Genomic DNA, 25,100 nt, shown 5'->3' with positions numbered 1-25,100 from the left:
AATGATACGAAAGGATACGAAAGGAAATAAATGCAATCAAAAGTGAAATTTTATGGAATAATAATTATTTACACCTGGAATACACCGCTTTCTCGAGCAGCTCTGCGTGATATGGCATCCTCCCGCAACTCTCACGAGTCCCCATCAATGATGCATGTGCTCTTCTCCGTCCCTTGCAACACGGTTCTCTATCAATTCAAGATTTTGATACTATCGGGAGATCACGAAGTTGGATTATATACGTTCGCAATTTTTTTTGATTCGTAGTAAAATTTCGGCCGAATTTCGAGTATACCAGAGAGAATTCAATCGTGTTACAATAGACAACAGAAAATGTAAGCCCGGAAAATTAATTCCGAGCATTGATAAAGAAACAACGAAAAATGTAGAGGAAAAAGTGGAAAATTAAAAATTAAAAATGTTAGTAATGGAAGTGAACGAAAAACGTATTTTCATTTCACAAACAAAATTTAAAATATAATAGTACAATTTCTCTTTCTTTCTCTTTTTTTCATATATATATAATATTATATATACAATATTATACATATTTAATATTTACATATACAATATTATACAATATTATACATATTACATATACAATATTATACATATTTACATGTTTTCATATTTCTTCATATACTCATATATTACTCATATACTCTTACTCTTCTTCATATATTACTTTTCTACATTAGATTTTTGCAGGCATTATAATTTGAATATTACAGCGATAGGTAATAGAAATCGACTCTTCTCTAATTAAGACACAGTAAAGTTTTACCGTTAAGTTAGAGCTAAGTAGGTCGGCAAACCTCACTATCATGAGTTGCCTTACAGCTAACTCGTGTTTATCGGCCAGTTAAGAGTAGTTTCTGTGGATCTCTGACTTTGCAGCCTCGTAGGAGAGGATCCTCCGCCTGAAGCCTCTTCGTCGAGAGTCGGCACTGATTTAGCAACTCAAATTAACTCTCGAGGGGTTGATAGAGTCAACGCGGTAAAATCTACTTGCCTCTCGCGCACCTTTGCTTTTAAGGATCGCAGTGTTTATACGTGCATTATACATAAAATTCAAATTTAATCTCGGGATCGTCATCGATTTTTATTCTACTTTTGCTCTCCATCCATCTCTCCTTCTCGCGCTTGTTCCTTTAACTCATTTTTGGCAACGCTTTTTCACTGCTCTTCGATTACGATCTTTAATTCGTTTTCTATTTCTCTCGATAAGTCACAGGTTCTGCAAAAAATTCTACACGTGTTTGGCATTCACGATGAAACGGGAAAACGAAGCTAATAATCCTTGTCCTTGGGATCGTTCCAAAATAATTCAGTCATAAAATATGCAACATCACCTTTGTGCTGAACATAGTTAAGAACACTGAAGAGATCCAATTCAATTTTTAATTTTAGACACACACTTTGCCTTATGTATACGTATATTGTCGTCTTAAATTTTACAATAAGAGAGGTAATGTTAACTGAGATATTTTCTCCTATCGTAAAATTTGCTATAGTTAAAAAAGTAGAAACAAATGTATGGATATTTTATTATTAGTCGTTTACGAATAATTTAATTGTTTTACGTCGTTTACGAATAACGTTTACGAATAACGTTTTAAGTCGTTTACGAATAAATTAATTGTTTTACTCTTTCGGTATATCAAAGAAATATTTTTCCGTAACATAATTTTCGATTAAACAGATTCAATGTATTTTGAATAAACATGTGAAAAGAGGAGGGAATAGAAGCAAATGAAGAAAAAAGCTTGAGATTGAAAGTATTGTGGGCTCGAAAAAGGCAAGAGGGGAAGGGCATGAGTGGTTTGAAGTCTCTGATCGTCTATTGAAAGTCAGATTTTGCGTTATTCGCATATCCGACGAAAATGTAGTAGGCTTTTGTTCGCACGTTTGAAAGATGACGAGGAAAAAGAAGTTTTGAATGGGCCACCTTTAATGTTCAAGCTGGAGCACCGTCATGATGTATTTCAGCAGCAACGTACGAATACGACCGATTTCAATCTCTACCTCCGCATTTATACTCATACCATTTCGTATATCTGCTTATCAATGATATCTTATGAATCGTTTATCAATGGTATCTTATGCATCGCTTACATCAATGTCCTTTAATTCGCGGGATACAATTTCGAAATGGCATTGTATAATATAATATGAATTATTTATAAAGTTATGTAGCTTAGTTATGTATCTATGCTCTTATTTTTAAATTAAATATAATCAAAACTATGTCACAAAAAATTAATATTAGAAATATTGTTTTCGATATTGTCATCTGTGATAAAACTATCTATCCTTCTCTTCTACCCTTGATAATATTAGAATTAAGAAATAAGATTCTTTATACGATTCTATATATAAGGCATTCAATTATTAAACCCATAGCATTTCGTTATTGACATCTCTAGATATTAATATCTCTCGTATCGACTCAATTATGAATATTTGCGAAAGAATAAATAAAATTTCGCGGTTGTTTCGTGCGAAATACGCGGTTTACCATCAAAATTTCGTCGTTTATCTTGACACATGTGCGTGTCAATCACATCAAGATACATTTCGTGACTACTAATTCCACGGTATTCCATTCAACCGGCCAATTCGCTGTTAACCCGCTAGTCCATTAATTACAGCGATGATTAACAATGTGATTGTATCTGGAGATCAATTACCAGCAATAGACCTACTAATAGCGCACTGCCATCGAACAGTAACATCCTCCATTACGATTTGATAATTTCTCTTCACCGTCCAGTTTAAGCAACATAATTGCGCGTGCAAACAATTAGCTGTTTAACAATCCAATTCGCAAATGCGATAATTTGCTTATAAAAATGCGCGCCATTCATTTGGGAAGATTTAATTTAATGTGCAATTCATTAGTCAGGAATTATCGATAACTGGTAATGCAACGAGCCTTGATTGAAATCAAACCGACAAGTTTACGCAATACACCGTTAATATTTAGTATCAATACTGTTCTAGATTCTCTGCACTGCATTAAATAGATTTTTATCGTACACACGTATATTCCTGATAAAATAAAAATTGGAGAGCAAACATGTAGTAATTCTAAGTATTTAATTACATAGTTCATTGATGAAAATTTATACATAACATTGATTGAATATTGAAAAACTTATGGAAAAATATTTGTACAAATATAATAAGAATTTACTGCCTATTATTTCTATGTCTCATCGTAGTCATCATAGTTGTGTAAAAAAAAATAAAAATAAAAACAAACAAGCTTGTTCCGCGTTTTCTGCAAAATATGGAATGTCTGCCAATTATAAGTTTTATTTGTGTGCGACACAATTATACGTGCTTTAAATATTCTAATAATAGATTCAGATTTTCGGATAATTTTATAACAATATGCGCCGAATAATTATTACATCTACATTAATATTAATTGCATTGAATTGCATAAATACTATATAAATAGGTCATCAGCGCTGTTATCTCTAATATTACGGAAGCATTACATCAGTGATCGGAGGCTTTAATTACGTGTCCGTTTATCGTGCACCAAATCGGGCGCAATGTCAATCGACAATATCGACCGACTCTTCTGCAACAACCGATGGCGATACCAAAAATATGTCGCGTATCCAATTACGTGCGCGCGGCTTATTAGCGAACGATGAAAATTCGCGAAAATCAAGCCGCTGTGCGTCAAACAAATATTTGTGACCTCTTGCTATATTTTTTAGTATAACATCCGCGACGATATCACTGGCGGTTGCTACTCGAAAATAATGTTAAAAACATTCATCGATAATCGACTCGAATAGTAGATTCGAGCGAAATTGGAATTAAAACATATGAAGAGAATATTCCCTTTTGCGCCTAAACATATTGCTCTTCATACGAGCGCGCGAAATTGGATGGATTTGCATTAATAGAGAAATAAATTCTTTTTTACATACCTATATGTATCGCATCTGCGCATCGATAGCTTCGATGAAATTTATCACCAAATGTTTTAGCGTAACCGGCAAATGCAGTGTAATATATTACAATTAAAACGAGTGACTTCGTGTATTCGACATCGCGAAATATGTAATCGACGAATATATATTTTCGAGATAATTTAAAAAATACTTTGCTCATCGCATGCAGAAAAGCCAATTTTTGTTTTCATTCGATTTTAAAATAATTTTCCATCACATTTTTTATATAATCATATCAACAATTATTTCCGTTTTTTTCATAATTTCCTACAAATATTTCTTTAAATTCCCAATTGAAATTCCCTCGATAAAAGATAATTATTTTCTTCAATTTTACCACTCGAAAGAGTTAATATTCATCGAAAAAAATATCAAAAGTATATGTAGTCATACAGGAAAAATAAATATTGCGATATATTGATCTTTTTTAAAGTAACTTGAAAAAAAGTTAGCAATTTGCTCCATATTTTTACAAATCTGATTTTTATTAATTGAAGGATGTCAAGTTGCTGACGCAATTTTTTTTTAAATATTTAACTATCATTATACTTATTGATTAAAAAGAATATTAAGTTATGTGCTTTGAAAATTATAAAAAGATACGAGATACAGAACAGATTAATAAATTTCAATGGCGCAGAGAGGAAAATAAAAAATATAAATTTATCAATTAAAATCGAATTAGCAGAAAAGTATCTAAAAACAAAATATAATTATGTATATAAATCAAAAGCACAAAAAAGGGAATCTTCCAAACAAATCTAATATTATTTTGTCAATTAGGTCTTAAAAGTTACACATATGTGTGTGCTTTTGTATAAAATTTTCTTATATATATATTTCTCAATGAAATCTGTATAAATTTATTGATTTCTATTATTTTATATTTTCGCGATAAATTATTTCGAATACATTCTCATGTCAGTCAAATAGATAAGTTGCTTCGCGAAAGATCAACCTCTCGTTATAGAACTCTCAGAAAGTTAAATCTCGCATGTTTGTAGCAGACCATCATTCTGATGATTCGAGGTTCAGAGAAAATCTGAGTTACCTCTATGCTAGAAATTCGAAGAGACGCTATTGAGCTTTCCATTCGGAGGATGGAAACCCTCTTGTCTTTTCCATAGCGATTTGAAAGCCTCGAGAGAATACGATAACGCGTCACAAGCAATGTATCGAGCTCGTCAAGACATACAACCCTCAAACCATTAAATACGTAAATCTAGAGAGAGTTTTCTCTTTCGGAAAGTTTATATACTATAACGCGCTTTCGACAAATTTATCGAATCGATATTGATCTCGCAAACATACATAGTCTTTCGGAAATGGAAGTTTTAGAGATATTGAAATATATTATTGAGAGAGAGAGAGAATAGTACACATATTTCGTAAGTTATTTTATATATACAGATAGAAAGCGCACAGTAACCACAAAAAAATAATAAAAAATATCAAAAAAATAATAAACTTACTTAAAAATAATGCAGTTGGATCTATTATTTTATTAATATGAACAAACTCTTTCATCAATTACTTTTATCGGCTCAATTTAATAATTGTCTAAATAAATAACAAAAAATGAAGCATCAATTCTATATAATTTAGCTAAATTTTTAAGATTTAATACAAAATAAGAAATAAATATACATATGGTGACAGTTCTTTATATTTTTTGTGGATAATTTTTCAATCAGTAACAGATTTGTCTTGTATCGAAGAGCACAGAATTTTCACGTGACCAAATGACTTAATTAGTATTAATGATAACGAAATAATCATTGTAAGAAGAAAAATCCTGATATTTCTCATACAGTAAAGGTTTTTTTTGTTGTACTTGACTTAACGATAATCTATTTTGTTAATTTCGACAGAAATGAAAATGCAATTTTCATTCGTCTCTGTAAAAACGCTGCGATAAAATGTTAGTGCAAAAAAATTAATTTAATAAAATTGGTAGTGAGTCACATTCATATTTGTTACAAGATAATTTTCATGGCATAGAAATGTCTGCTTAATGCTAATTTTCAAAGTAATTTATGAAGATATTCAATATATTAAAAGTTAAATATCAAACAAACTCACTATCATAAATATTCAATTAAATATTAAATTATTTCTTTAATTAAGATTCCAAAGAGTATTTATTTATACGAATATAAATGTGATAAAATCGTATAACATCGTGGTTTATGATTAATCTGGGAAGAATTTTATTTGAAGGAAAATTGCATTGAAAATTTAACTATCAATGTACTTAATATTTGCTAGATATAAAAATATTTTATATGCGTGTATGTGTGTGTGTGTGTGTGTGTGTATGAAATTTCTACTTATGAAAAATTGATCCCAAATTTTTTTGAGAGAATGTGATTAAATTTTTAGACGTTTATAAATAATTAATTGCTTTAATAATTAAATTTTTAATATTTATAATCGAATCAGATCATCATTATGTATAACTCAATTTATATGTAATTATCAGTATTATAATTCATTGCTATTAAAACAAAAAACAAATTGTTTTAAATTTTAGTATATACATAAAATATACATAAAATATTTTAAATATCTTTATAAACAAATCTTAGTAATATATAGTATTAACACATGATCAAAGGAGAAAAAGGGAAATTGAATTCTATTCTCCCACGAGCGGAATTAATCGTTTAATGCCCGCGAAGCGGCACTTTATATACGGCACATTTTCCAGATCGAGTCATAACTCACGTAAGATTCGATCTGACGGTTAATTTCCGCGGTGAGAAATGTGATATGCGGCGAATCACAGACATCTGGTCGGTTTTTCTAGAAGTTTAATTGGATCTACGGACGATCTAATCCAACCACACGCGTTCGCGCGCTCGCGACCTGACCTGATGTGATCTGACCCTGATTTTTCTGGATTTTGCATCGCCGCGGGAACATAATCTCTCTTCGTTTTTATTTTCTAGGAAATTTGCGTAAGTTTATCTCGTAAAAAGGGGTCGCGGCATTGTCGGACATAGTTTCAGCGAATAATTAATCGCGATAATTACAAAGCGCTTCTTCTTTATCTTACCACATCGTTATCTACATCGTTTTCGAAGAATTACTTCTTCTCTCGAGCTTTAAATCTCATGCGAACTTTTACATAAGGGAGATACATACATTTCAATAATTAGAATTATAAAGTTTAAGTTAATAGAAAATTGTATTATTGAGAGAGATAATTTTCTTACAAATCTCGTAAAATATTTAGTTTCGAAACTTCGTTTCCATCTCTATGTAAATAAATCAAATTTGGAAAAACAAAGCAAGTAGGTACTACGTAAAACTACCAAAACTTGTTAAATATTCGAATAAACTTTCTTTAGATTTTATATAGGTTATTTTTTTAATAAAAAAAATCATTAAAAATACGAATTTTCAAGAGTTCTATATTCTTACAAAAATTCCTTAAATAGAGAAAAATATTTTACGAGAAAAAAACACACAAAAAGAGGTAAAATTCATTTCTCTCTTTTAAGCCACAATACAGTAATCTTTTTCATTCTGTTAATTCATGCCACGATGTTTTACTCGTGACGCAAAAAAAATCATAGATCATCTGGTTACTCGCGAGAGTATTTGGGTTAATTGAGGAGCTACACAGAAGTACTCAGCTCGTAATACAATGCAATATCATTGGTGTTGAGAGATACTTTTTGCATTTGCTGAGAACATCTTTGAGCAAACATTTCCATAGCAACATTTACTAATTTAAAGCGATGATGTTAACAGTAAGATAGGAATGCAACAGACAGTTTCTTTATAATGCGAATGAAATGAAATTAGATTAGAATTTTCGTTTCTTGCGAAACTCCTTTTTTGTTAGAGAGACAGGAGGGAAAGAGAGGACGGACAAAATATTCAGCAGGATATATCGAGAATTCATTCCTGTCGAAGATAAAAGTCGACCCTCAAAATCGCGTGGTCGTTTTCCGACAGGGATTCCTGATAACACTGCCGCTCGATTAGGGAAGCTTTCGGCGAATCGCGCAAGATAAAATCGCCGCGTGGCTCTTTCTTCAGCTAGGGGCTGAATACTTAACGAGTCCTCTTATGGAAAGATCCTTAAAGATCCAAATGGAACTTTAAAGACTCTGTAGATAGAAGGGTGGGAAAAGCGATCGATTCGCCAATTGCGAGGGATCCCGGAGGATATAAGTCTTGTAAGCCTAGCCCACGGATAGGACTCTGTCGCAGTCTCTTTGTAAAGTATAACGGTATAAAGGAGATCTTTTCCCTTTCTCTCTTTTCAGTCGCGAAGCCGGCCAAGGTCACCCCGGTGGAAGACATTCAGTCCAAAGAGGAATCCTCCACGATTGAATCTATAAAATCGTAAGTTTCTGCCAAAATATAGCGTGTACAAAATGTTTACATTGTATTTTGCTATTACTTATTACATGAAAAACACATCATTCTTTGAAAACGTTATGCTGATAAGAATTATAGTCTTCCTCACTAAAATAATGTTATTTATATATATTATTTTTTTTATTAAAAATCTTGCATATTTCCTATTTAATGTAATATTGTACAAATATCATGAACTATATATTATTATTAATTAAATAAAATAAAATATATATATCATATAATTATATTTATGCATAATTTGATATATATATTGTAGCAATCGTGTTAATATAAAATATATGTTCGTTTAATTTCAAGTTGATTGATTTTTCGAGTATTACATTAGCAACATTATTATATTGTCGAACATACATTATCATGTTTTTGAGTATTACATTATACAGTTGATTATCAATAATTTAAAATACATTATTAATAAATAATAAATAATAGAATAAATAAAACCTAAAGAAAAGCATAAATAAATAATGGAATAAATAAATAGAAAACGCGGCTTATTAAGTTTTATCTTATATACTACAAACTTTTTATTAAAAGTGTTGTAAATATCACATAATCGAATTATTTTTATTTTAGAACATATTTATTCGATGAAAAATATAAAAATATTAACTTGATTGCGAGTGCAATCTTGCGAATAACGGGAAAAAAACATCCGTTTCTGGAACAGTGTAACAATAAAAACCTGATATTGCGTTTTTTCATGTGGAAGTTACCCTTCCCAAAGGGCATACTGCCAAACTGCACTCTATTTTCATTCAAATTGGTATATTTGAAAGCAATTAATCCTTGACAAAAGTCATTTGCAATAGTACGAAAATGTTGACTTTGTACTGAAAATTCTCTCTAAAAATTCGAAAAAAAGAAATTTTTTTAATTTACACAAATCATTAAAAAACTAAGTACATGTCTAAGATTATGTTTTAAATATTCTAAATAATAAATATTGTACAATATATTTGTATGATAAAAAGATATAATTACTACGTAACTTTAAAAAAATATTTTAACTTCATATTATTTGTAAAAGTGTATATTATACATTCTAAAATTATTATATCCAAAGTTATTTTTATTGTTTTTAGAATTTCGACTTTTTCACAATAATGGAAATTTATATTTATATCAGATTCTGTTAACAATATCTATACACCTCAACAACATCTATACAATAACCACGTAACATTTGTATTTTATTTGTATTATTGATAGGGAGCATTCTTTAATAAATGTCACTCAAAAACAATTCCAATATTCGCGTAGCGAAGCTTAATTCATTATTTCATCAGATATAGTATCCAATCTATTTGAAAATGTTTTGCTGAATAGATAATCCATCGCGATTAATCTACGAGCGTCACTCGTGCGAATGAAGATTTATTCACTGGAAAACACATGTGTGCAAACGAGTCACAAATGTTATCCATGTAGAAGACGATCTCCGAAGTTCACTGTCAGTTTAAACGGACACTATTTCTACTGTTTGCCAGGCTCGCGCACCCAGCCAAGTGATATTTAATACGATATGTCCATTAAAGACCATGGATTCGTTGGTCAGCTAAGTAACCCGTGCTTGTTCAAGTAACATTTGTGTTGGTCTGCGAACAAACATGATTCAACTAACGATTTTTTAACAATAATGATATTGTTAAAATCGTTTTTTCATAGAAGATTGCAAGATAATCGAAAAATAAATAAAATGTATACGTTATGCAAAAAAAATTTAAATAAATTAATCATATTTATTAATATAATCCCTCTTCCGCGATATATACTTCTGAAATATATTTTGCAGTATAATAGCAGTTGCAAAAATTGACGATCAATCTTATTTTTATAATTTGTTAATATTATGACTCAATAATAAATGTTTTCTTTTTACACATAAAGACATGTTATTTAAATATAAATGAATTTTTTGTACGTATCAGTCACATAAATAATTATATATATTTTTTAATTTATTTATATTACATAATAAATTATTTATATTATATTTAATAAAGTAGTTTATTTATAATTATATATAATTCTTTTTTATTCTTTATTATTATAAAAATATGTATTTATACTATTAATAGATTATAGTTAATTTAGATATTTATATAATTTCTATATTTATATATATATAGTTTGATAATATAATACTCGATAATAATGTTGCTAATGGAGTATGTGTTTGGAAAAATCATGACGAATAAAAACTTGCGCTTTATCAAAGTTTATCGGATCCGGTGTTCCAGAAAGTCGGAAGCGAGCGCCAAGACAAGTAGCGGAGACGACTGCAGAGTATGCCGGAAGTCGTTCGGTCCCGAAGAAGTCTCACGAACTTGTTGCGAGTGTCAACACAAGGTTTGCGAGGATTGCGCCTCGTATTCGACGACAACGAATTCTGACGATCCAGTGAGTTTGCACGCCTTCATTTCTAATTAACCTGCTTGTTCATTGTTTTTCACCGGTAAATATTGCCGTAAAACGAAATTGGACGGCGTTGGGCGCAAATTGATTACTGAATTAAATGAACGAAAAACACAAAGGGACGACGCAAAGTTGAATCAAACCAAAAAATTTCATTTTGTAAATAACGTTATAATTATGATATTTTATTGCTATTTAATATCTGTTCTTTTCATTTATGCGTCATTATACTTATTAATAAGAATAATAAATTTTTATTTTAATGTGTGTCATTATTTATATATCGAAGAATATTTCAAATGTTTAAATGTTTACGTGATACGTGATTATATTTTATGTAATTATAAACAAAACCTTAATAAGTGTATGTTTATATCGAATGAATATACATGCAAACAAATGTGTGTATTCCAAAATTATCATATGTGAATTAGAAAACGACATCAAAAAGACAACAAATATATTATATATATATATTGTTCAACTTATACATATGTCAAGTTTTTATATAAATGTATTAGGAATGAAAATCCCGTTACTTATATATTCACTGAAGCATGAACGTGAAAGAGAGAGTTAATTGTCAGCTGATAGTGACGAAAAGTGAAGAGAAAAGCCGGAGACTCACGGCGATACGAAATAAACGAAGTTTCCTAATACCGGGCCTAACACTACCTCATGTAAATTACGTCCACCTCTGTTGCTTGCTAATTTTCCGCCATTGGATTTTATTGTTATCTCAGAGTGTAACTTTGATGCTATTTTCACGTTTGACAGACTAATCAGGACGAAGAATCTTGCATATCAAAGCGAAAATAACGTTGGATGAAACGCGTTTTCTGTTTGTTCCTTTAACCAACAAAGTAACCATAGGAAATTATACTGTAAAAAATCATTAACAGGAGATTTTCTTCAACTATTTAGAATTCTTTTGAAATCGTTCGTTGGAAAAATTAAACCTTTCTATCATTTCGCATCAATAATTACCTCTACGAATGCCGATAAGAGAAAAAGCAAAGGAAGTTAAAATGGGCGCCTAAAAACGCGTGAAAATTTAACAAAAAAAAAATTTATTCGCGTTTCGCACGATTTCATTTAATCGCGCCTAAGATTAATTGAGGAATTCCACGATTTGTTCGCTTTTGTTCGCCGAATAAACGCATGATGGCACATTAAATTCAATTACGCGTATAATTGATAAATTCGACAAATGCGCGCGACCGATCGCATGAGATATTTAATCTTGTATTTATTACAATGGATTATAACGTTTGCTCTTGCATGACATTCTTGCAGGCAACCCAAATTCGTTGGAACGTGCGTAATTATTCCAAGAGTCTCTATTCATTTCCTAATACCTGTGATATATCTGCGCTCCAAGTTAAATTCGTTGAATATAATGTACGTTTTTCTATATATTTGATAAAACGGAATGTTGCGCTATAGAATTGCGAGAAAAGTCGTCGTATGTGAATATGATGAAAATGTGCGCACTTAATAAGTTTCAAGATTTGCATTCGTTCTCTCCACTCGCTATTTTTCATGTTCCTGGCACGCGGAAGAAGAGAATAACTTAGCCTTTATGAACCGTGCATGAATTTCACTATTATAAATATGTATTATATAAAAAGCAGGTCGTATAAAATCCGATTATGCAAACATCGCAAGTTTACACAGTTGAAGTATTTGAAGAGAAAGAAGATAGCGACATTTAAAAAAACTTTCATAATTTTCCTATTGCATTTCTAATATATTATTGTTTGTCAAAATAAAAATAATGCATAAATTATATAAACGAAAATATTCAGATATGTATATCTAAATTTTTAAAAAAATTATGAAGTTTCATTATTATATAATAGGCTTGTAAATTAAAAAAGTACTCTATTAAATTCATATATGTGCATGTCTTAAATTTATATTAATAAATAACAAGGTCAATTGAATTGACAGTTCTATCTGTATTGATAACAAACGCGAGCTTTTTGCTAGTAATAAATATCTATGTGCATTGATGAGTGAAATTGTCTTTTCGGAAAATGTTATAGTCTTCTTGGCGATGTAGCGTTTGCCGCCGAAAGATCGCCTCGAGGGACCAGCCGATAGTAACACAGGAATCCACGGATTCGCTGCTAGACGTGCCGATCCTCGAGGCTCTCCAGAGGAGGCATAGCGATGCTCGACTTGGACCTAGCGGAAGTCAAATAGGCGCACTCGGAACAGGATTGGCTCCGCCACGAAGCCCGGAAATCCGAAGGCATTCCGATGTTTCACCAGCTAGTCTCAAGGAATTGGAGAAGGTAAGCTTGAAAACTTAATTTACGACAAGATCTATGCTTTCCTGATTTGAACAATTCAATGAAAATTGAATGATGCCACTAGCATAACTCTATCTCAGAATAACCCTGATCTTTCTGATCGCTTTATCTAACGATGTCAGAGTAGATGCATATTTATTCTAACAGGCAGTTTGATATATTTATCAGATAATATAAAAAATATATTTTAATAGATATCCTGATGACGATAGAGCGATCATTTTATATTTTAATAGTTTTTAAACGGTACAATTTTATTATTTTATTAACTTACAAAATTTTAATATTATTAATCTAGATGCGATTTTTCTCAAAAAATTCATTTGACACGATTTTATCTTTTTGCGATAAAGAGTTGAGAATATTTTTAAATTTTTAAAATTAAGAAAAAAGCCACGCTTTACGTGTATACCATGTCGTTTGACTGGCTTTCTGTGTATTCACGATTTACCATCGCACGAGATGCATAATTCAGCATCCTTATATGCGAAAACGTTCGTGTAATGATGATTAAAATTAGAGAGTTGCTGAAATACCGCTACGAAACGAGTCACTGTGTAACATGCTTTAAGTGTTCGCTTAAACGCTTTATAAACCACACTTTGCCATTATCTCAAATACATATTTTATGCTACTCATTGAGGTTGTTGCACGTTCATTGCATCATGCAACAAAGTGCAGATCGCCATGCAACAAAGTGCAGATCGCCATGCACATGAAGAATATCTGGAATTGTTGTTTTATTCCGATTGTGACATCAACGATTTCTATACTAATCTATTCTATTATATAATGCGACTTTTTCAATTTTGTTTTTCTTTCAAAATATTATTGATTACGCAATAAATTTCATTATAATATTTCAATTCCGATGATACAATATTATTTTAAATAAAAATTGTGCGCGAAAATCGCCATTTATATCATATTTCACATTGACTTATAACCAAAACGAAATATTTAGTTTTTAAAATACTTAGACATTTTTAAAAAATATATTTTAAAAATTAAATATTTTAAAATGCATATATTTAATAAAAGAAAGAAATAAATAAAATTTATGCTATTTTGATTAAAACTTTTTTGTATTAAAACTTGTAAGAATAATACTTATCTAAGATAAAATGGAATAAAAATCCCTCTCAGTAAAATTGCATAACGAACATAAAATTAATGGATCTGCATTTATCATATCCTTTTTATGCCAAAATTACGGTAATTTGCGAATTATAAGTTATTCAAACGATCGTACTCTCACGTGCGATTTTAACGAGATTCTCTTCCGTTGATGTCGGACTCGATGCGGAGTTCGACTACTCTCAACGAGATCTCATTGCGTGCAGATCCCGCAGTGCACTTGTCCCGCAAACTGAGTACCCGCAAACATGCACGCGTCGAGAACGAATACATGTGTGTGCAACCAGACTTCTCATGACCCGACATTTAGACAGACAATTATCGGCCATGTAATTACCGCTTGGCGATCGTAAATGCGAATTTTATGAAACTCGAATGGAAATGTAATGAAAATCGTACGTGCGTTTGACTTTCTTAAAATACGGCCTGAAGAGCCATTGACATTTCACTTTTAAATCCGTATAATAAAAAAAAAATAATCGTGATAATTGTGATAACCGTAGAAAATTATAACATGTTGTATGGGACATTGTCAATTTTATACATTTTGCTTAACAAAATTTGTGTCTTTCCTGTATTCTGCGTTCTACAAATTGCTAGATGTTACATTTATGTAAGTTGTTATCCTTGAATTTATCGGAGCTTCAGTTATTGATTGTCATACAGCTTTGTAAGACTGAAACTTACGTTGTTGCGAGCCAACAACTTCATAGTAGGTAAAATTTATCGACGACAACCGTTTTTGTCATTTGGCAGAATAATCAGAAAAATCCGCGTTTGCGCGAACGGAAACGAAAGAAAATTGAGGGAAATTGAAATGAGAACGTGCTTCTGCACATCGGAAGAAATAAAATCATAAAAACGGTGAGGTTGGAAAATTTTACGTGGTAATACATCAGATGAAACCTGCTCATTACGCGGAAAAATTAAAAGCTTGCTGTTATAAAAATTTATCCTTCTTGCGCGCCGTGTTTTTGGTTTAAAAGCTTGCTGTTATAAAAATGCATCCTTGCGTGTCGCGTTTTTGGTTTAATTCGTCTATTGTAATGTACAATATTTCCGAAATTTCAACAAAAATGCAGTGGTATAGTTTTTTGATAACTCTAGTTGTTATATTTTCGAAATTCCTTTTCAAAAATGAAATAACATTGAATATTTTCGCTAATAATCAAACCACATTACTTTTTCGCATTCTATTCATTCAAGATATATCAATCGATGTTATCAAACTTTTTTATACAATGCCTTTTTATACAATGAATTAACGTTTAATTCCTTTCGACAACCAACATGTATTTTTAGCGCCATTCATTCGCGATGAATTCATTCGTCATTCGTCATTCGATACAAAAAACATGAGGCGAATCGTAATTTCTGCTTTGTCAGGTTGACGTAATGAAATACATCCTACGAGTATTTACGCACGCGTAGGCGTATGCAAATCCAAGAGGTGATGTTTCGTATTTACAATGGGACGAATGCTAATATTGAAGTTTATCGCTCGCTTTCGCACGCATCAACCTCCTCGCGATACGCTTCGTTTACCGAGGGACGATGTGACGCGTTTATCTTCCTCGTGGTAATTGTCGTTGACGCTTTTTCCATCTCGAGATTCAATCCACTTCGATGCCATTCGCACGTCACGGTAGCTGGTTTTCTCGCGACCTAAACGGCTGCATGATGGATGAAAGAGAATGATTGCAGTGCCATGCCGACAAAATTACGGAAATGTAATCGCGATGTCTAAGGAATGACGCAAAAATAATTATCGAAATTACAAAAAAATACCGAAATTATTTTGCGATTAAAATTCAGGTTCACAATTTAATCCGATTATCGCGTCAGCTCTAAATCGTTCATGTTTGTATTTATAATTTCGATATTAATACTCGAGAGGGAATTCTACTCTTTTATGTATTCTACTCTTTTATTTTATCAAATTTGTTAGATTATTTTATTAAATTTTTAATTTTAATTTATTTTATTAAATTTTTACGCCATTATTACAATTTAATTAATTTTTCCAAAATATTTTTTACATGAATACTAAAATGTAATTCGGAGATTGAATTTTTCTTTGTTTAATAACTTCAACCTAAATACTGTAATGCAATTTTTCAATGTTCGATGATAAACGCGGGTGCATTTACGTTTTAAAATTGCATTTGGCATTTGCGTTTACGCCTCCGAGATGCCCTACATAACAGCATTAATTTTCTGTATGCCTACATACGGTTAGACATATTTGTTAGCCTACGCCTATTGGATAATTTACCACTGACTGAGCATCCTAAGTGATGCATAGTATCCAATGCATCTCCGCGTCATGCACGTCTCACGCTCCGAAAGTTGTCGATATATGTACGTACATATATGGCACGTTACATCACATCGTACACGGCGACCTAGTTCAGACGTTGTCGAATAGCCCGTGCAGATACGGGAAGTACGATTGCAACGTGGTTTTCGTCGAAGCAAGATTATCGCGACGTGCAGATGAGAAGTCAGCATCTTTTTGCGCGTCTCATCGTCGTGTGTTAAAATGACATTTCCCCGTCATCGTGGATATTTATGCGTGCGACAGATGCTCGTAAGAGCGAGATCACTGACACTTCCATCCGATGGATAGTAAGCAACACCACTAGTCATGCGAGAAAGACGTGTCCCTGCTATAGCTCCTTCTATCCGAGCCTTAATGGACTCCTTATTGCTTAAACTCTCTCGAAACTTGGTCGAGCGTACGCGTCCTCGTCCCTTTAATTGTTGCCGTGCTTGTAATTATACCGCGCGACAGGATCGCGTGACGAAACCCGGACGAAGTTAATTTTCGGACGTGGCTATTTCATTATTATTGCGGGCTCTCTCGCCACGTTGTTTCCTCCGTGGTTTTCCTCTTGTTACCTGTAAGCATTGTGGGGAAAGGGACATTATTAATTTTCACTACTAAAGCAGGTCACTTGCTTTGCAATTGTCGGGCGAAAAGTCTTTGTTGCAGTTTGGAGACGGCAGAAGGTTTATTTTAATCCCGTAGAGTCGATTCATGTCACGCTAAAGTATGCAATACAATCGCTCGTTTCACTTGTAGAAATAATCTCCCACAAATAATACACGATTCTAGACATTTAGAAACTTGCGCATCGAGCAATTTCACGTTCAATTTTATCGTTCAGCACTTTTTCGATCTTCTCGGATATGGTTTATCGATAACATTGATAAAACGAGTCTTGATTTAATTTCAAATAAAGTAGAGATAGATTGATTTCTAGATAGAGCAGAATGAACTTTCTAGCTTTCATACAAATAGTACTTAGTAACTCGTTATTATCGATTCTTTTTAGAAATTTTCTTTCAACAGCTTTATTTGAACAAATCGATTCAATAAAATATAATCACGAAGCTTCATTCAATCATCTGAACAATCATAAAATTCCAGAGCTAATTTTTGTGCCTTAATCTAACCCGTCAGCTTCTAGGTGTCGACCTATGCTATCTAATCTTGTATTTGCACCCCTCGCCCACCTTTCCTTGCCGTGTTGTTGGGGACGCTGTGACTTTCTCCCCGCCCTACATGTGGTAACGTTTCCCACATCGAGCCCTAATCTCTGGTGTCGTAATGTTGTAGTTTCGAAAGGTTGCAGGGGAGCGCCAGAGGGAGGAGCTCAAATGGGAGCGCGATCTGGACCGGAAGAGCAAGTCGAGGGGTGGCTCGCCGGATCGTCATCAGGCTTCCGACAGAGGGAGAGCGACTAGCCCTCAGAGGGTCGTCATGCCGGCTCAGACGGGCGGTAAGCATCGTTTTACTTCATATGAGAGATATCTGTTGCTTCTCCACATCGTAATATAGGTATCACGTTTCGCATAATGACCGGATATTGACGATATAATCAAGGAAATATCCGTAAAGACGATGTAACTTTCTCAAAATAGAAAAAATATAATTTATATTTGATGTATGTAATAAATATATAATCAAATCTTTGACTTGCTCTTTTTTAATTTGGCAATTTTTGACATATTGGCAATTTGACAAATCATTTTCACAGGCATAACTCCAAGATGAATGTTTACTTGGATTTCGTTATCATTAGCAATAAATTAATAAAAATTAATTTGAGCTCGGAGTGATAACGTATTAAAAAATTTATTAATAAATAATAAACTGCTATAAATATACATATATATATATATATATATATATATATATATATATATATTATTGCAACCTCACTTATTATTTACTTATTATTTATACACTTATTATTTATATTCTTTCCCGAGAATTCATCGTAATCATTTCTAGCACAATCAATTGACATAATATTTGAGGTTGAAATAAATTTTAAATTTTTTATTTTAACTATTTCATATAATATTTTTTTATTTTATTGATAAAGCGATCGAGCAGGAAGGTGGCGATTTGGATGATGAAGAAGAACGTCGACGACGCGCTCGTCGCGGAGGAGGTACGATTCGTCGCAAGTCTCGGGTGACCAGACAAAGATCCTACGACGATGAAATTAAAACGGCGGCCGCGATGGCCGGTAGTGGCGCGCAGCCGACGCATCCCGACACCGGCCTAGGACTTCCGGTCCAGCTGCCGAGACGAGCGTCTGCCTATGACGTTTACGCCGCACCCGGAAGCAGCGGTCTCAATGCAATGGCCATCGCCGCCGCCCAACAAAGAGCCTCCATCTCGGCGCAGGGTACGTAAAGAAATATTTTTATCGTCACAGATATAAGAAAATTATTTTCTTCGATTCGCTCGTAACTTTAATTTAATCTACAACGTATAATTTTCTTAGTTTCTTTTCAATTTTATTTAAAAATATTAATTATTTGATTTAATATTAATAAATATTAATAATTATTAAAAATATTAATGATAAAATATTAATAATCATATATAATATATTCCAACAAAAAATACGAGAACGATTGGAATAAAATTAACAAAAAAATTAAAGAGAATAAGATAAAATATAAAAAATTATCATCATGTTTCTGGATAAAATAGCTTTTTCATATAGAATATGTATTATATATAATCGTATAAATTTAACTATACGATTTAATAATACGATGTAATATGATGCTTCGATTTCAGTATTTTTCTAATAGAAAAAAATAATACCGTGTTTAATATTCATCCGTATGTAAAACACAGCGCGTGTTGAGATTGATATTTTTCCATTTATTGCATATTTTAACTTTATGCTTAAAATATCGGATAACTCATCAGCTATAATATTTTGCATAATAGTTTGCATAACTCATCCATCAGAAGTTACTTTGAAACGGCGGGTAGTGTTTATCAATAACCGTTTACTGTATCGCGTATGCGTATGCATAATTTCTCTCACTAAAGCGTTACCTTCTCTAACCTCTCGGGTTATTTCTGAGAGAAACTTTAGCAACCGGCTCTTCGATCTTGACGAAGATGCCAAAATTTCCAACTTCGACCTCGCTTCCTTCCTGGCACAATACGTGCATCTATTTCGCGCCATATTGCACATTTAGGAATCATCGTAACAGTATTCTCCACAAGTTAGAAATGGTTGTGCTTTAAGAGATCCTAAGGCAAATACCATCGAAAAGGATAATCGAATAGAGCAGCAGTGAGACGAGCTCCTTCGTATTATTCCTTCTGTATCCGTAACTTCCTCTGTTTCGCTGCAGAAATAATTCACCGCAGAAATAATTCGCTTCATTACGCGGATGCGTTTTATCTGATGTTTCTACTATCAAAGAGGCAAGCTTTAGAGAAATGAATAAGCCAATTTTCGCTAAGCATATTTCGAACACAGCAACATGGTCGATCTCTTCCACCGCGAAAGATGTCAATATATAACAATAGAATTTCTCGCTTGTAGAGGTTTCAAGCCACGACTTCCAATTAACTACGCGATCCTACATGTATCTCGGGGAAAATTCATAATATGAACGTTTCGTAAAATGGTAAATAATACATGCATATATATCATTAATTTTGAGGTAAAATTCCTGTATGAAAATTTCATTCATCAAATTGTTGGTAACTGTGCAACAGTGCCAATAGTTGTCGAGAATAACGTTAAAATTTCACGTAGGAAACAGCTTTAAATAGCGACTGCACAAAACTAGTTTCAGAATACCCATTTTCATGCATTCAATTCAATCGCATCTGTTGGGAATGTGTGCATCGCGAATCCTGAGATGGCTGTGTAACTTTAATACTGCGCGTGCATATTGCCAGTCTGCGTGATCGGAAGCGCCAACCAACTCAACATGGAAATTCAACCTTTCTCCTCTCCCTCTCTTTCTCTCTTTCTTTCTCTTTCTGTTCCTCGTTTGTGCGTCAAAAGGTCGTGCACACGGAATCAAACTCAACTTGCAGTGAACTTTCTGCAAAAACTATTTCCGATGCGTCATGGAGTGGCGTACGAACGTAACGCGATTTTAAAGCCATCTGTACTCATGTACGTACGTGTCGATCGATCTTCGAGCATTTTTCAAATCTACCGAGTTCGGTAGACTTGTTTTATAGCTTCAATTCGCGACACTTAGCTCAATATGATGCGATTTTCAATGTGTCTGCAGTCAAGTGCGCGAGTTAACATTAAATAAAATAAAAAGATGAAACAAATTTTCACCATTTTCAATTTTCAGTAAACTCTAATTCTACATATCAATTGGAAAATCAGATAAAAATTTTCCTTTCCGAAAAATTTGATGGTCGTATAAAGGAAATATATTTTCGCAATAATTTGAAACCGCAAAATATGTACGTCAGTATAGGGTGCTTTAAAAATAAATCAATCTTTCTTCAGTTTCTTGAATATCTGAGTTTCATTAAAATTTGATTATTAAATGCTGAATATCTGATTTTCGTTAAAATTTCATTATATTAAATGCTTGTTATATAACTTTTTAACGTTTAATTTTAAAAAATTCTATAATCCATAAAGTTCCTTAGAAGTTTGTTTAAAATAAAATAAAGATTAAAACGAGTAAGATTTGATTATCTGCTCTTCCAATCAAAAGATTAAATCATTGTTTAATTTAAAAATTGTTTAGTTTCTATCTTTATTCTTTTCCTATAAAATATTAGTTATAACTTAAATATTATAATCGTGATATCTAAAATCAATCCAAAATGTATTACATTTGAGCATCCTGTATATAACGTGACCTATGCTGGTTTCCTCAAAAGTCAAGAGCTGAATATTTTCTGTACTATAGAGAGAAATCACATTGGTACTTGACTTGTACTTCAATATGGAAACGCTATAATCGTTTTATTTCTTTTGAAATTGTATTTAATCTTTTTAAGATCTTTATATATTATTGAATAAAATAAATACTATATTTTATTCCGATGTCAGCATGACTTTTTCTCGTTTATATATTTTATTTTTAAACTAGAGTTACACTTTTAAAATAGATAAAATATTATATATACAAAATAATTATAAACATGTGAGATTGATTGTCTTCAAATAAAAATAATTATGTGAAATACATAATTATATTAAATATTGACTATATTAAATACATGATACAATTACATGTCATTGTAATTTGTAATGATATTCTGCATTTTAACAATTAGTAAAACTACTTTTGAAAAACTTCTTTTTAATTAGAAGTACATACATATATAGTATATATGATATTTATATCTATAAATATTAAATTGTCTTAATTCCCTGATATACAAATAATATCGAAAAATAATAAAAGTATATAGTATAATAATAATTAAAAATATATAGTAATATTTAAAAGTATATAGTCTAATGTGTGTGATTCTTAGCATTTAAGTGTTTCATTAAATTCATTGTGTTATTCTTTTAATTTTACTATCGGCCAGCGAGCCGATTATAATTTATTATTTAAGGCGATTTATTCGCGCTATAACGCGAATCACATTAGATATTTCAAGTATAATATAGTTGACCTGGAAACGTCTTTAATCATCTGCTTCCTCGCAGGTGCTCGAGAACCTGAGGAACGACCCGTAACGCGCAGGTCTTCCTTCCGTGCTGTAAAGCCGGTGATGCCTTACGAGGTCGCGGCCGACGATGAGAAAATGATTAAGCTAGATTCGTCATCCGCACCTGCAGTGGCATCGCCTGCAGTATCCCAGCCCGTTCTTATACCCGACGAAGAGAGACGTAATCGTCGAAGAGGCTCCCAATTGTAAGTTATCAATAGCGTTATTATCTCATAAGGATTTATCATGCCAATCCACGGACTTGTTATTTATAATGGGCAAAATAAAATTTATACTCTATACCAGAGAATTCAAATGTACTTGAAGCCATATTAGAGATTTTTATCGCAAATTGACTTGACGTTCGTTAAATTAGATATTTTTTCTTAATTTTAAGGTTCAATGTTAATTGTCATATATTCGTATATAAACATGGCATATTTATTATTTATTTAATCGAGAATTAATGATAATTCTATATATGTTTCAAATAATTTTCAGCAAATGTTTACTTACATTTGTTGCTTCTTTTACAAGAAAAATATACGCAATTACGCGCTTTAATTTGAAATTTCCACATATTTGCTTGTTTTCTAACTTCTCATGACACTGAAGTTTTGATGTTGAGACAGACATTTCATCCACGCTTTCAGAGAGTAATTTAAACTTTTATGCTTGCTGTATCATCGAAAGATGTGAAAGTAAAGTTATATATTTGGATAGGAGGCAAAAGAGAGAGGTATTCTCTATTTTATATAATAATAATAATAAGTAATTATTTGGCAAATGTCAAATTCTAAACATATATATAAAATTTTTTGTTAAGAACTATTAAAAGCACAAAAATTTCTTCAAATCGCATAGGTTGTTCACTAGTAGTTATATTTCATTATAAGTTATATTTCTAAATTAATTTTTTTACAAATATAATTAAATATTTATAAACATATATTTAGATTATCGAAAGTATGTACGAGAAAGAAAGAGAGTATTTCTAAAATTTTACTTTTCAAAAGTCATTTCCCTTCAATTATATTTATTCAAACTTATATATTCAAAACTATATTATTAGATTAGTTCTAATAATTTTAGGAAGATTATTTGTATGGAAAACAAGTAAAAAACCGAATTAACCGAGAATTAACTATTCAAAATGAATTAATTTAGATATTTAAAAATAATGATATATTTTTACAATAAATTCATCGTCAAATTATTTCTTAAACAATGTATATTCGCGAAGTTTTAATAATCTGTAAATATATGTTACATGATTACATTAATCTTATTATGAAAGAAATCACTAAAATATTCAATGTATACAAATTATCTCTTGAAAAAATGGCGAAATTTTTTTAATGAAACTTTCAAAATGTTGGTTTTCTATTCAGACACGTCTTGAAGTAAAAAAGATATCTTGATACATAAATCGAAATGTTCAGATTTTAAAACAAGATAATGTCTATCGTGCAATCTACTTTTGAAGAAGAAAACAATGTTATCACGTTTACATCTCATTAAAACTTTTATGCCGATAGTTAAAATTGAGTAAATTTATTTCAGCGATTTTATAGTTCCTTGTAATCTTAACGATACGTAGACAAAGGAAAAAAATTTATGTAGCTAAACTTATTGTTAGCACTAAAACGACAAGTTTTAAGCAAGAGTCTTTTATTTTAAGCAAGAGTTTACGCTGACAAGAGATTATTTGTATAAAAGAATTGAAAATCCCTTCTTAATCATCAGCGTGGCGAAAATGAGAATTGGCTACCCTTTTCTACTCCCGTTTCTTCGATTTATTCTCGTGTGGTTGCTTTCCTTTTATTTTATCCGACGAATGGTGCGCAACGTGTGTTGTATAAGCGCACATATACGTATTGCAAGCAAGAAGTCGAGGGGATTGCAAACAGGGAAGTTTGCTACTAGAGAAATAATTAATGCCACCCACCTATTCACCTCCTTCTCCTCCTCCTTTCTCTCTCTCTCTCTTTCTCCTAGTTTTCGTTAAGTGCGCGCATTTACTCGTGTACGAGCATCTGCGGTTCTCGCTAAAGTCGAGTTCTAAACTGTTACAATTTCAGCGAGCTTAATTCGCCACGCTGCAACGATTACTCGAAAATATGCAGTATGACAAGCTTGCGATATTAACTGGTCGGAAAGCTTGTACCCGTGAAATGCGATACTAGAAATGGATAATACAACGCAATTACAAAAATTTAAAACCTATTCAAATCACAACATCGTGCCCAAAATTTGTTAAATTAAGAAATTTCTTTCAAACGATAATATTTTCTTTCTCTATTTATATTTATTTTCTTTCTTTATTTATATTTATATTTATTAATATGCCTTTTACTTTAAGACCTAAACAAATAATTTCAAAGAGATTTAATATTGATTATTCAATGCTTTTAAAGAGATTTAATATTGATTATTCAATGTTTTATTCAGAATCTAAAATAGAACACACACGATCACCATATGTTAGAAAATAACTTCTTTTACTGACCTGGACTTTTCAGAATTCAATGATCACAGCAAAAATCTTTATTCTTCTACCCTTCTCTAGAAGAAGGTTCAAAGGTTTAACATTGAGGAAAAGAAAGTGTCACCCTTCAGACGTTACGCCTATTATACGAAGGGTCTGAAGATATTTAACGAAAAGGTCGGGTGTTATATAATGTATAGCTTTTGTCAAAATTGGCTTAACCTGCATGATCCTTCGTCTTTCTATTAGTCGAGTAAAAAATCCCGAAGTAAATTACGTGCTAAAGTTATCAGCCAGATTATAAAATATCTAAATCGCTCATAACCGCATTATTATTTCATATTAGGTGTTGTTAAAAATTAAAACTCTCGTACACGTCAATTATTCATATTAGA

At 31.8% G+C, this 25,100-nt stretch overlaps 2 protein-coding genes across 6 annotated transcripts in view; one reads left to right on the top strand and one right to left on the bottom strand.

Annotated features, from left to right (window-relative positions):
- LOC105250748 (regulating synaptic membrane exocytosis protein 1) overlaps positions 1-25,100 on the top strand; it is a 138,370-nt gene that overhangs the window by 50,670 nt on the left and 62,600 nt on the right. For 4 of the 5 annotated variants that reach the window (XM_025409669.1, XM_025409672.1, XM_025409673.1 and 1 more), the window contains exons 4-9: positions 8,255-8,333; positions 10,616-10,775; positions 12,839-13,090; positions 17,868-18,030; positions 18,640-18,948; positions 22,216-22,423. In XM_025409669.1, the coding sequence (XP_025265454.1) occupies positions 8,255-8,333; positions 10,616-10,775; positions 12,839-13,090; positions 17,868-18,030; positions 18,640-18,948; positions 22,216-22,423 (1,171 nt within the window). The remainder of the gene's footprint in view (positions 1-8,254; positions 8,334-10,615; positions 10,776-12,838; positions 13,091-17,867; positions 18,031-18,639; positions 18,949-22,215; positions 22,424-25,100) is intronic. The other variant, XM_025409670.1, reaches the window with a different exon arrangement.
- The window catches only part of LOC109609849 (cytochrome c oxidase assembly factor 3, mitochondrial), a 134,015-nt gene that overhangs the window by 65,901 nt on the left and 43,014 nt on the right, over positions 1-25,100 (bottom strand). The window lies entirely within an intron of this gene.

Source organism: Camponotus floridanus, unplaced genomic scaffold (assembly GCF_003227725.1).
Source record: "Camponotus floridanus strain SB8 unplaced genomic scaffold, Cflo_v7.5 scaffold28, whole genome shotgun sequence".
NCBI lineage: Eukaryota > Metazoa > Arthropoda > Insecta > Hymenoptera > Formicidae > Camponotus > Camponotus floridanus.
The sequence above is the reverse complement of the archived record's forward strand: the minus strand, read 5'-3'. Positions and strand labels throughout refer to the sequence as shown.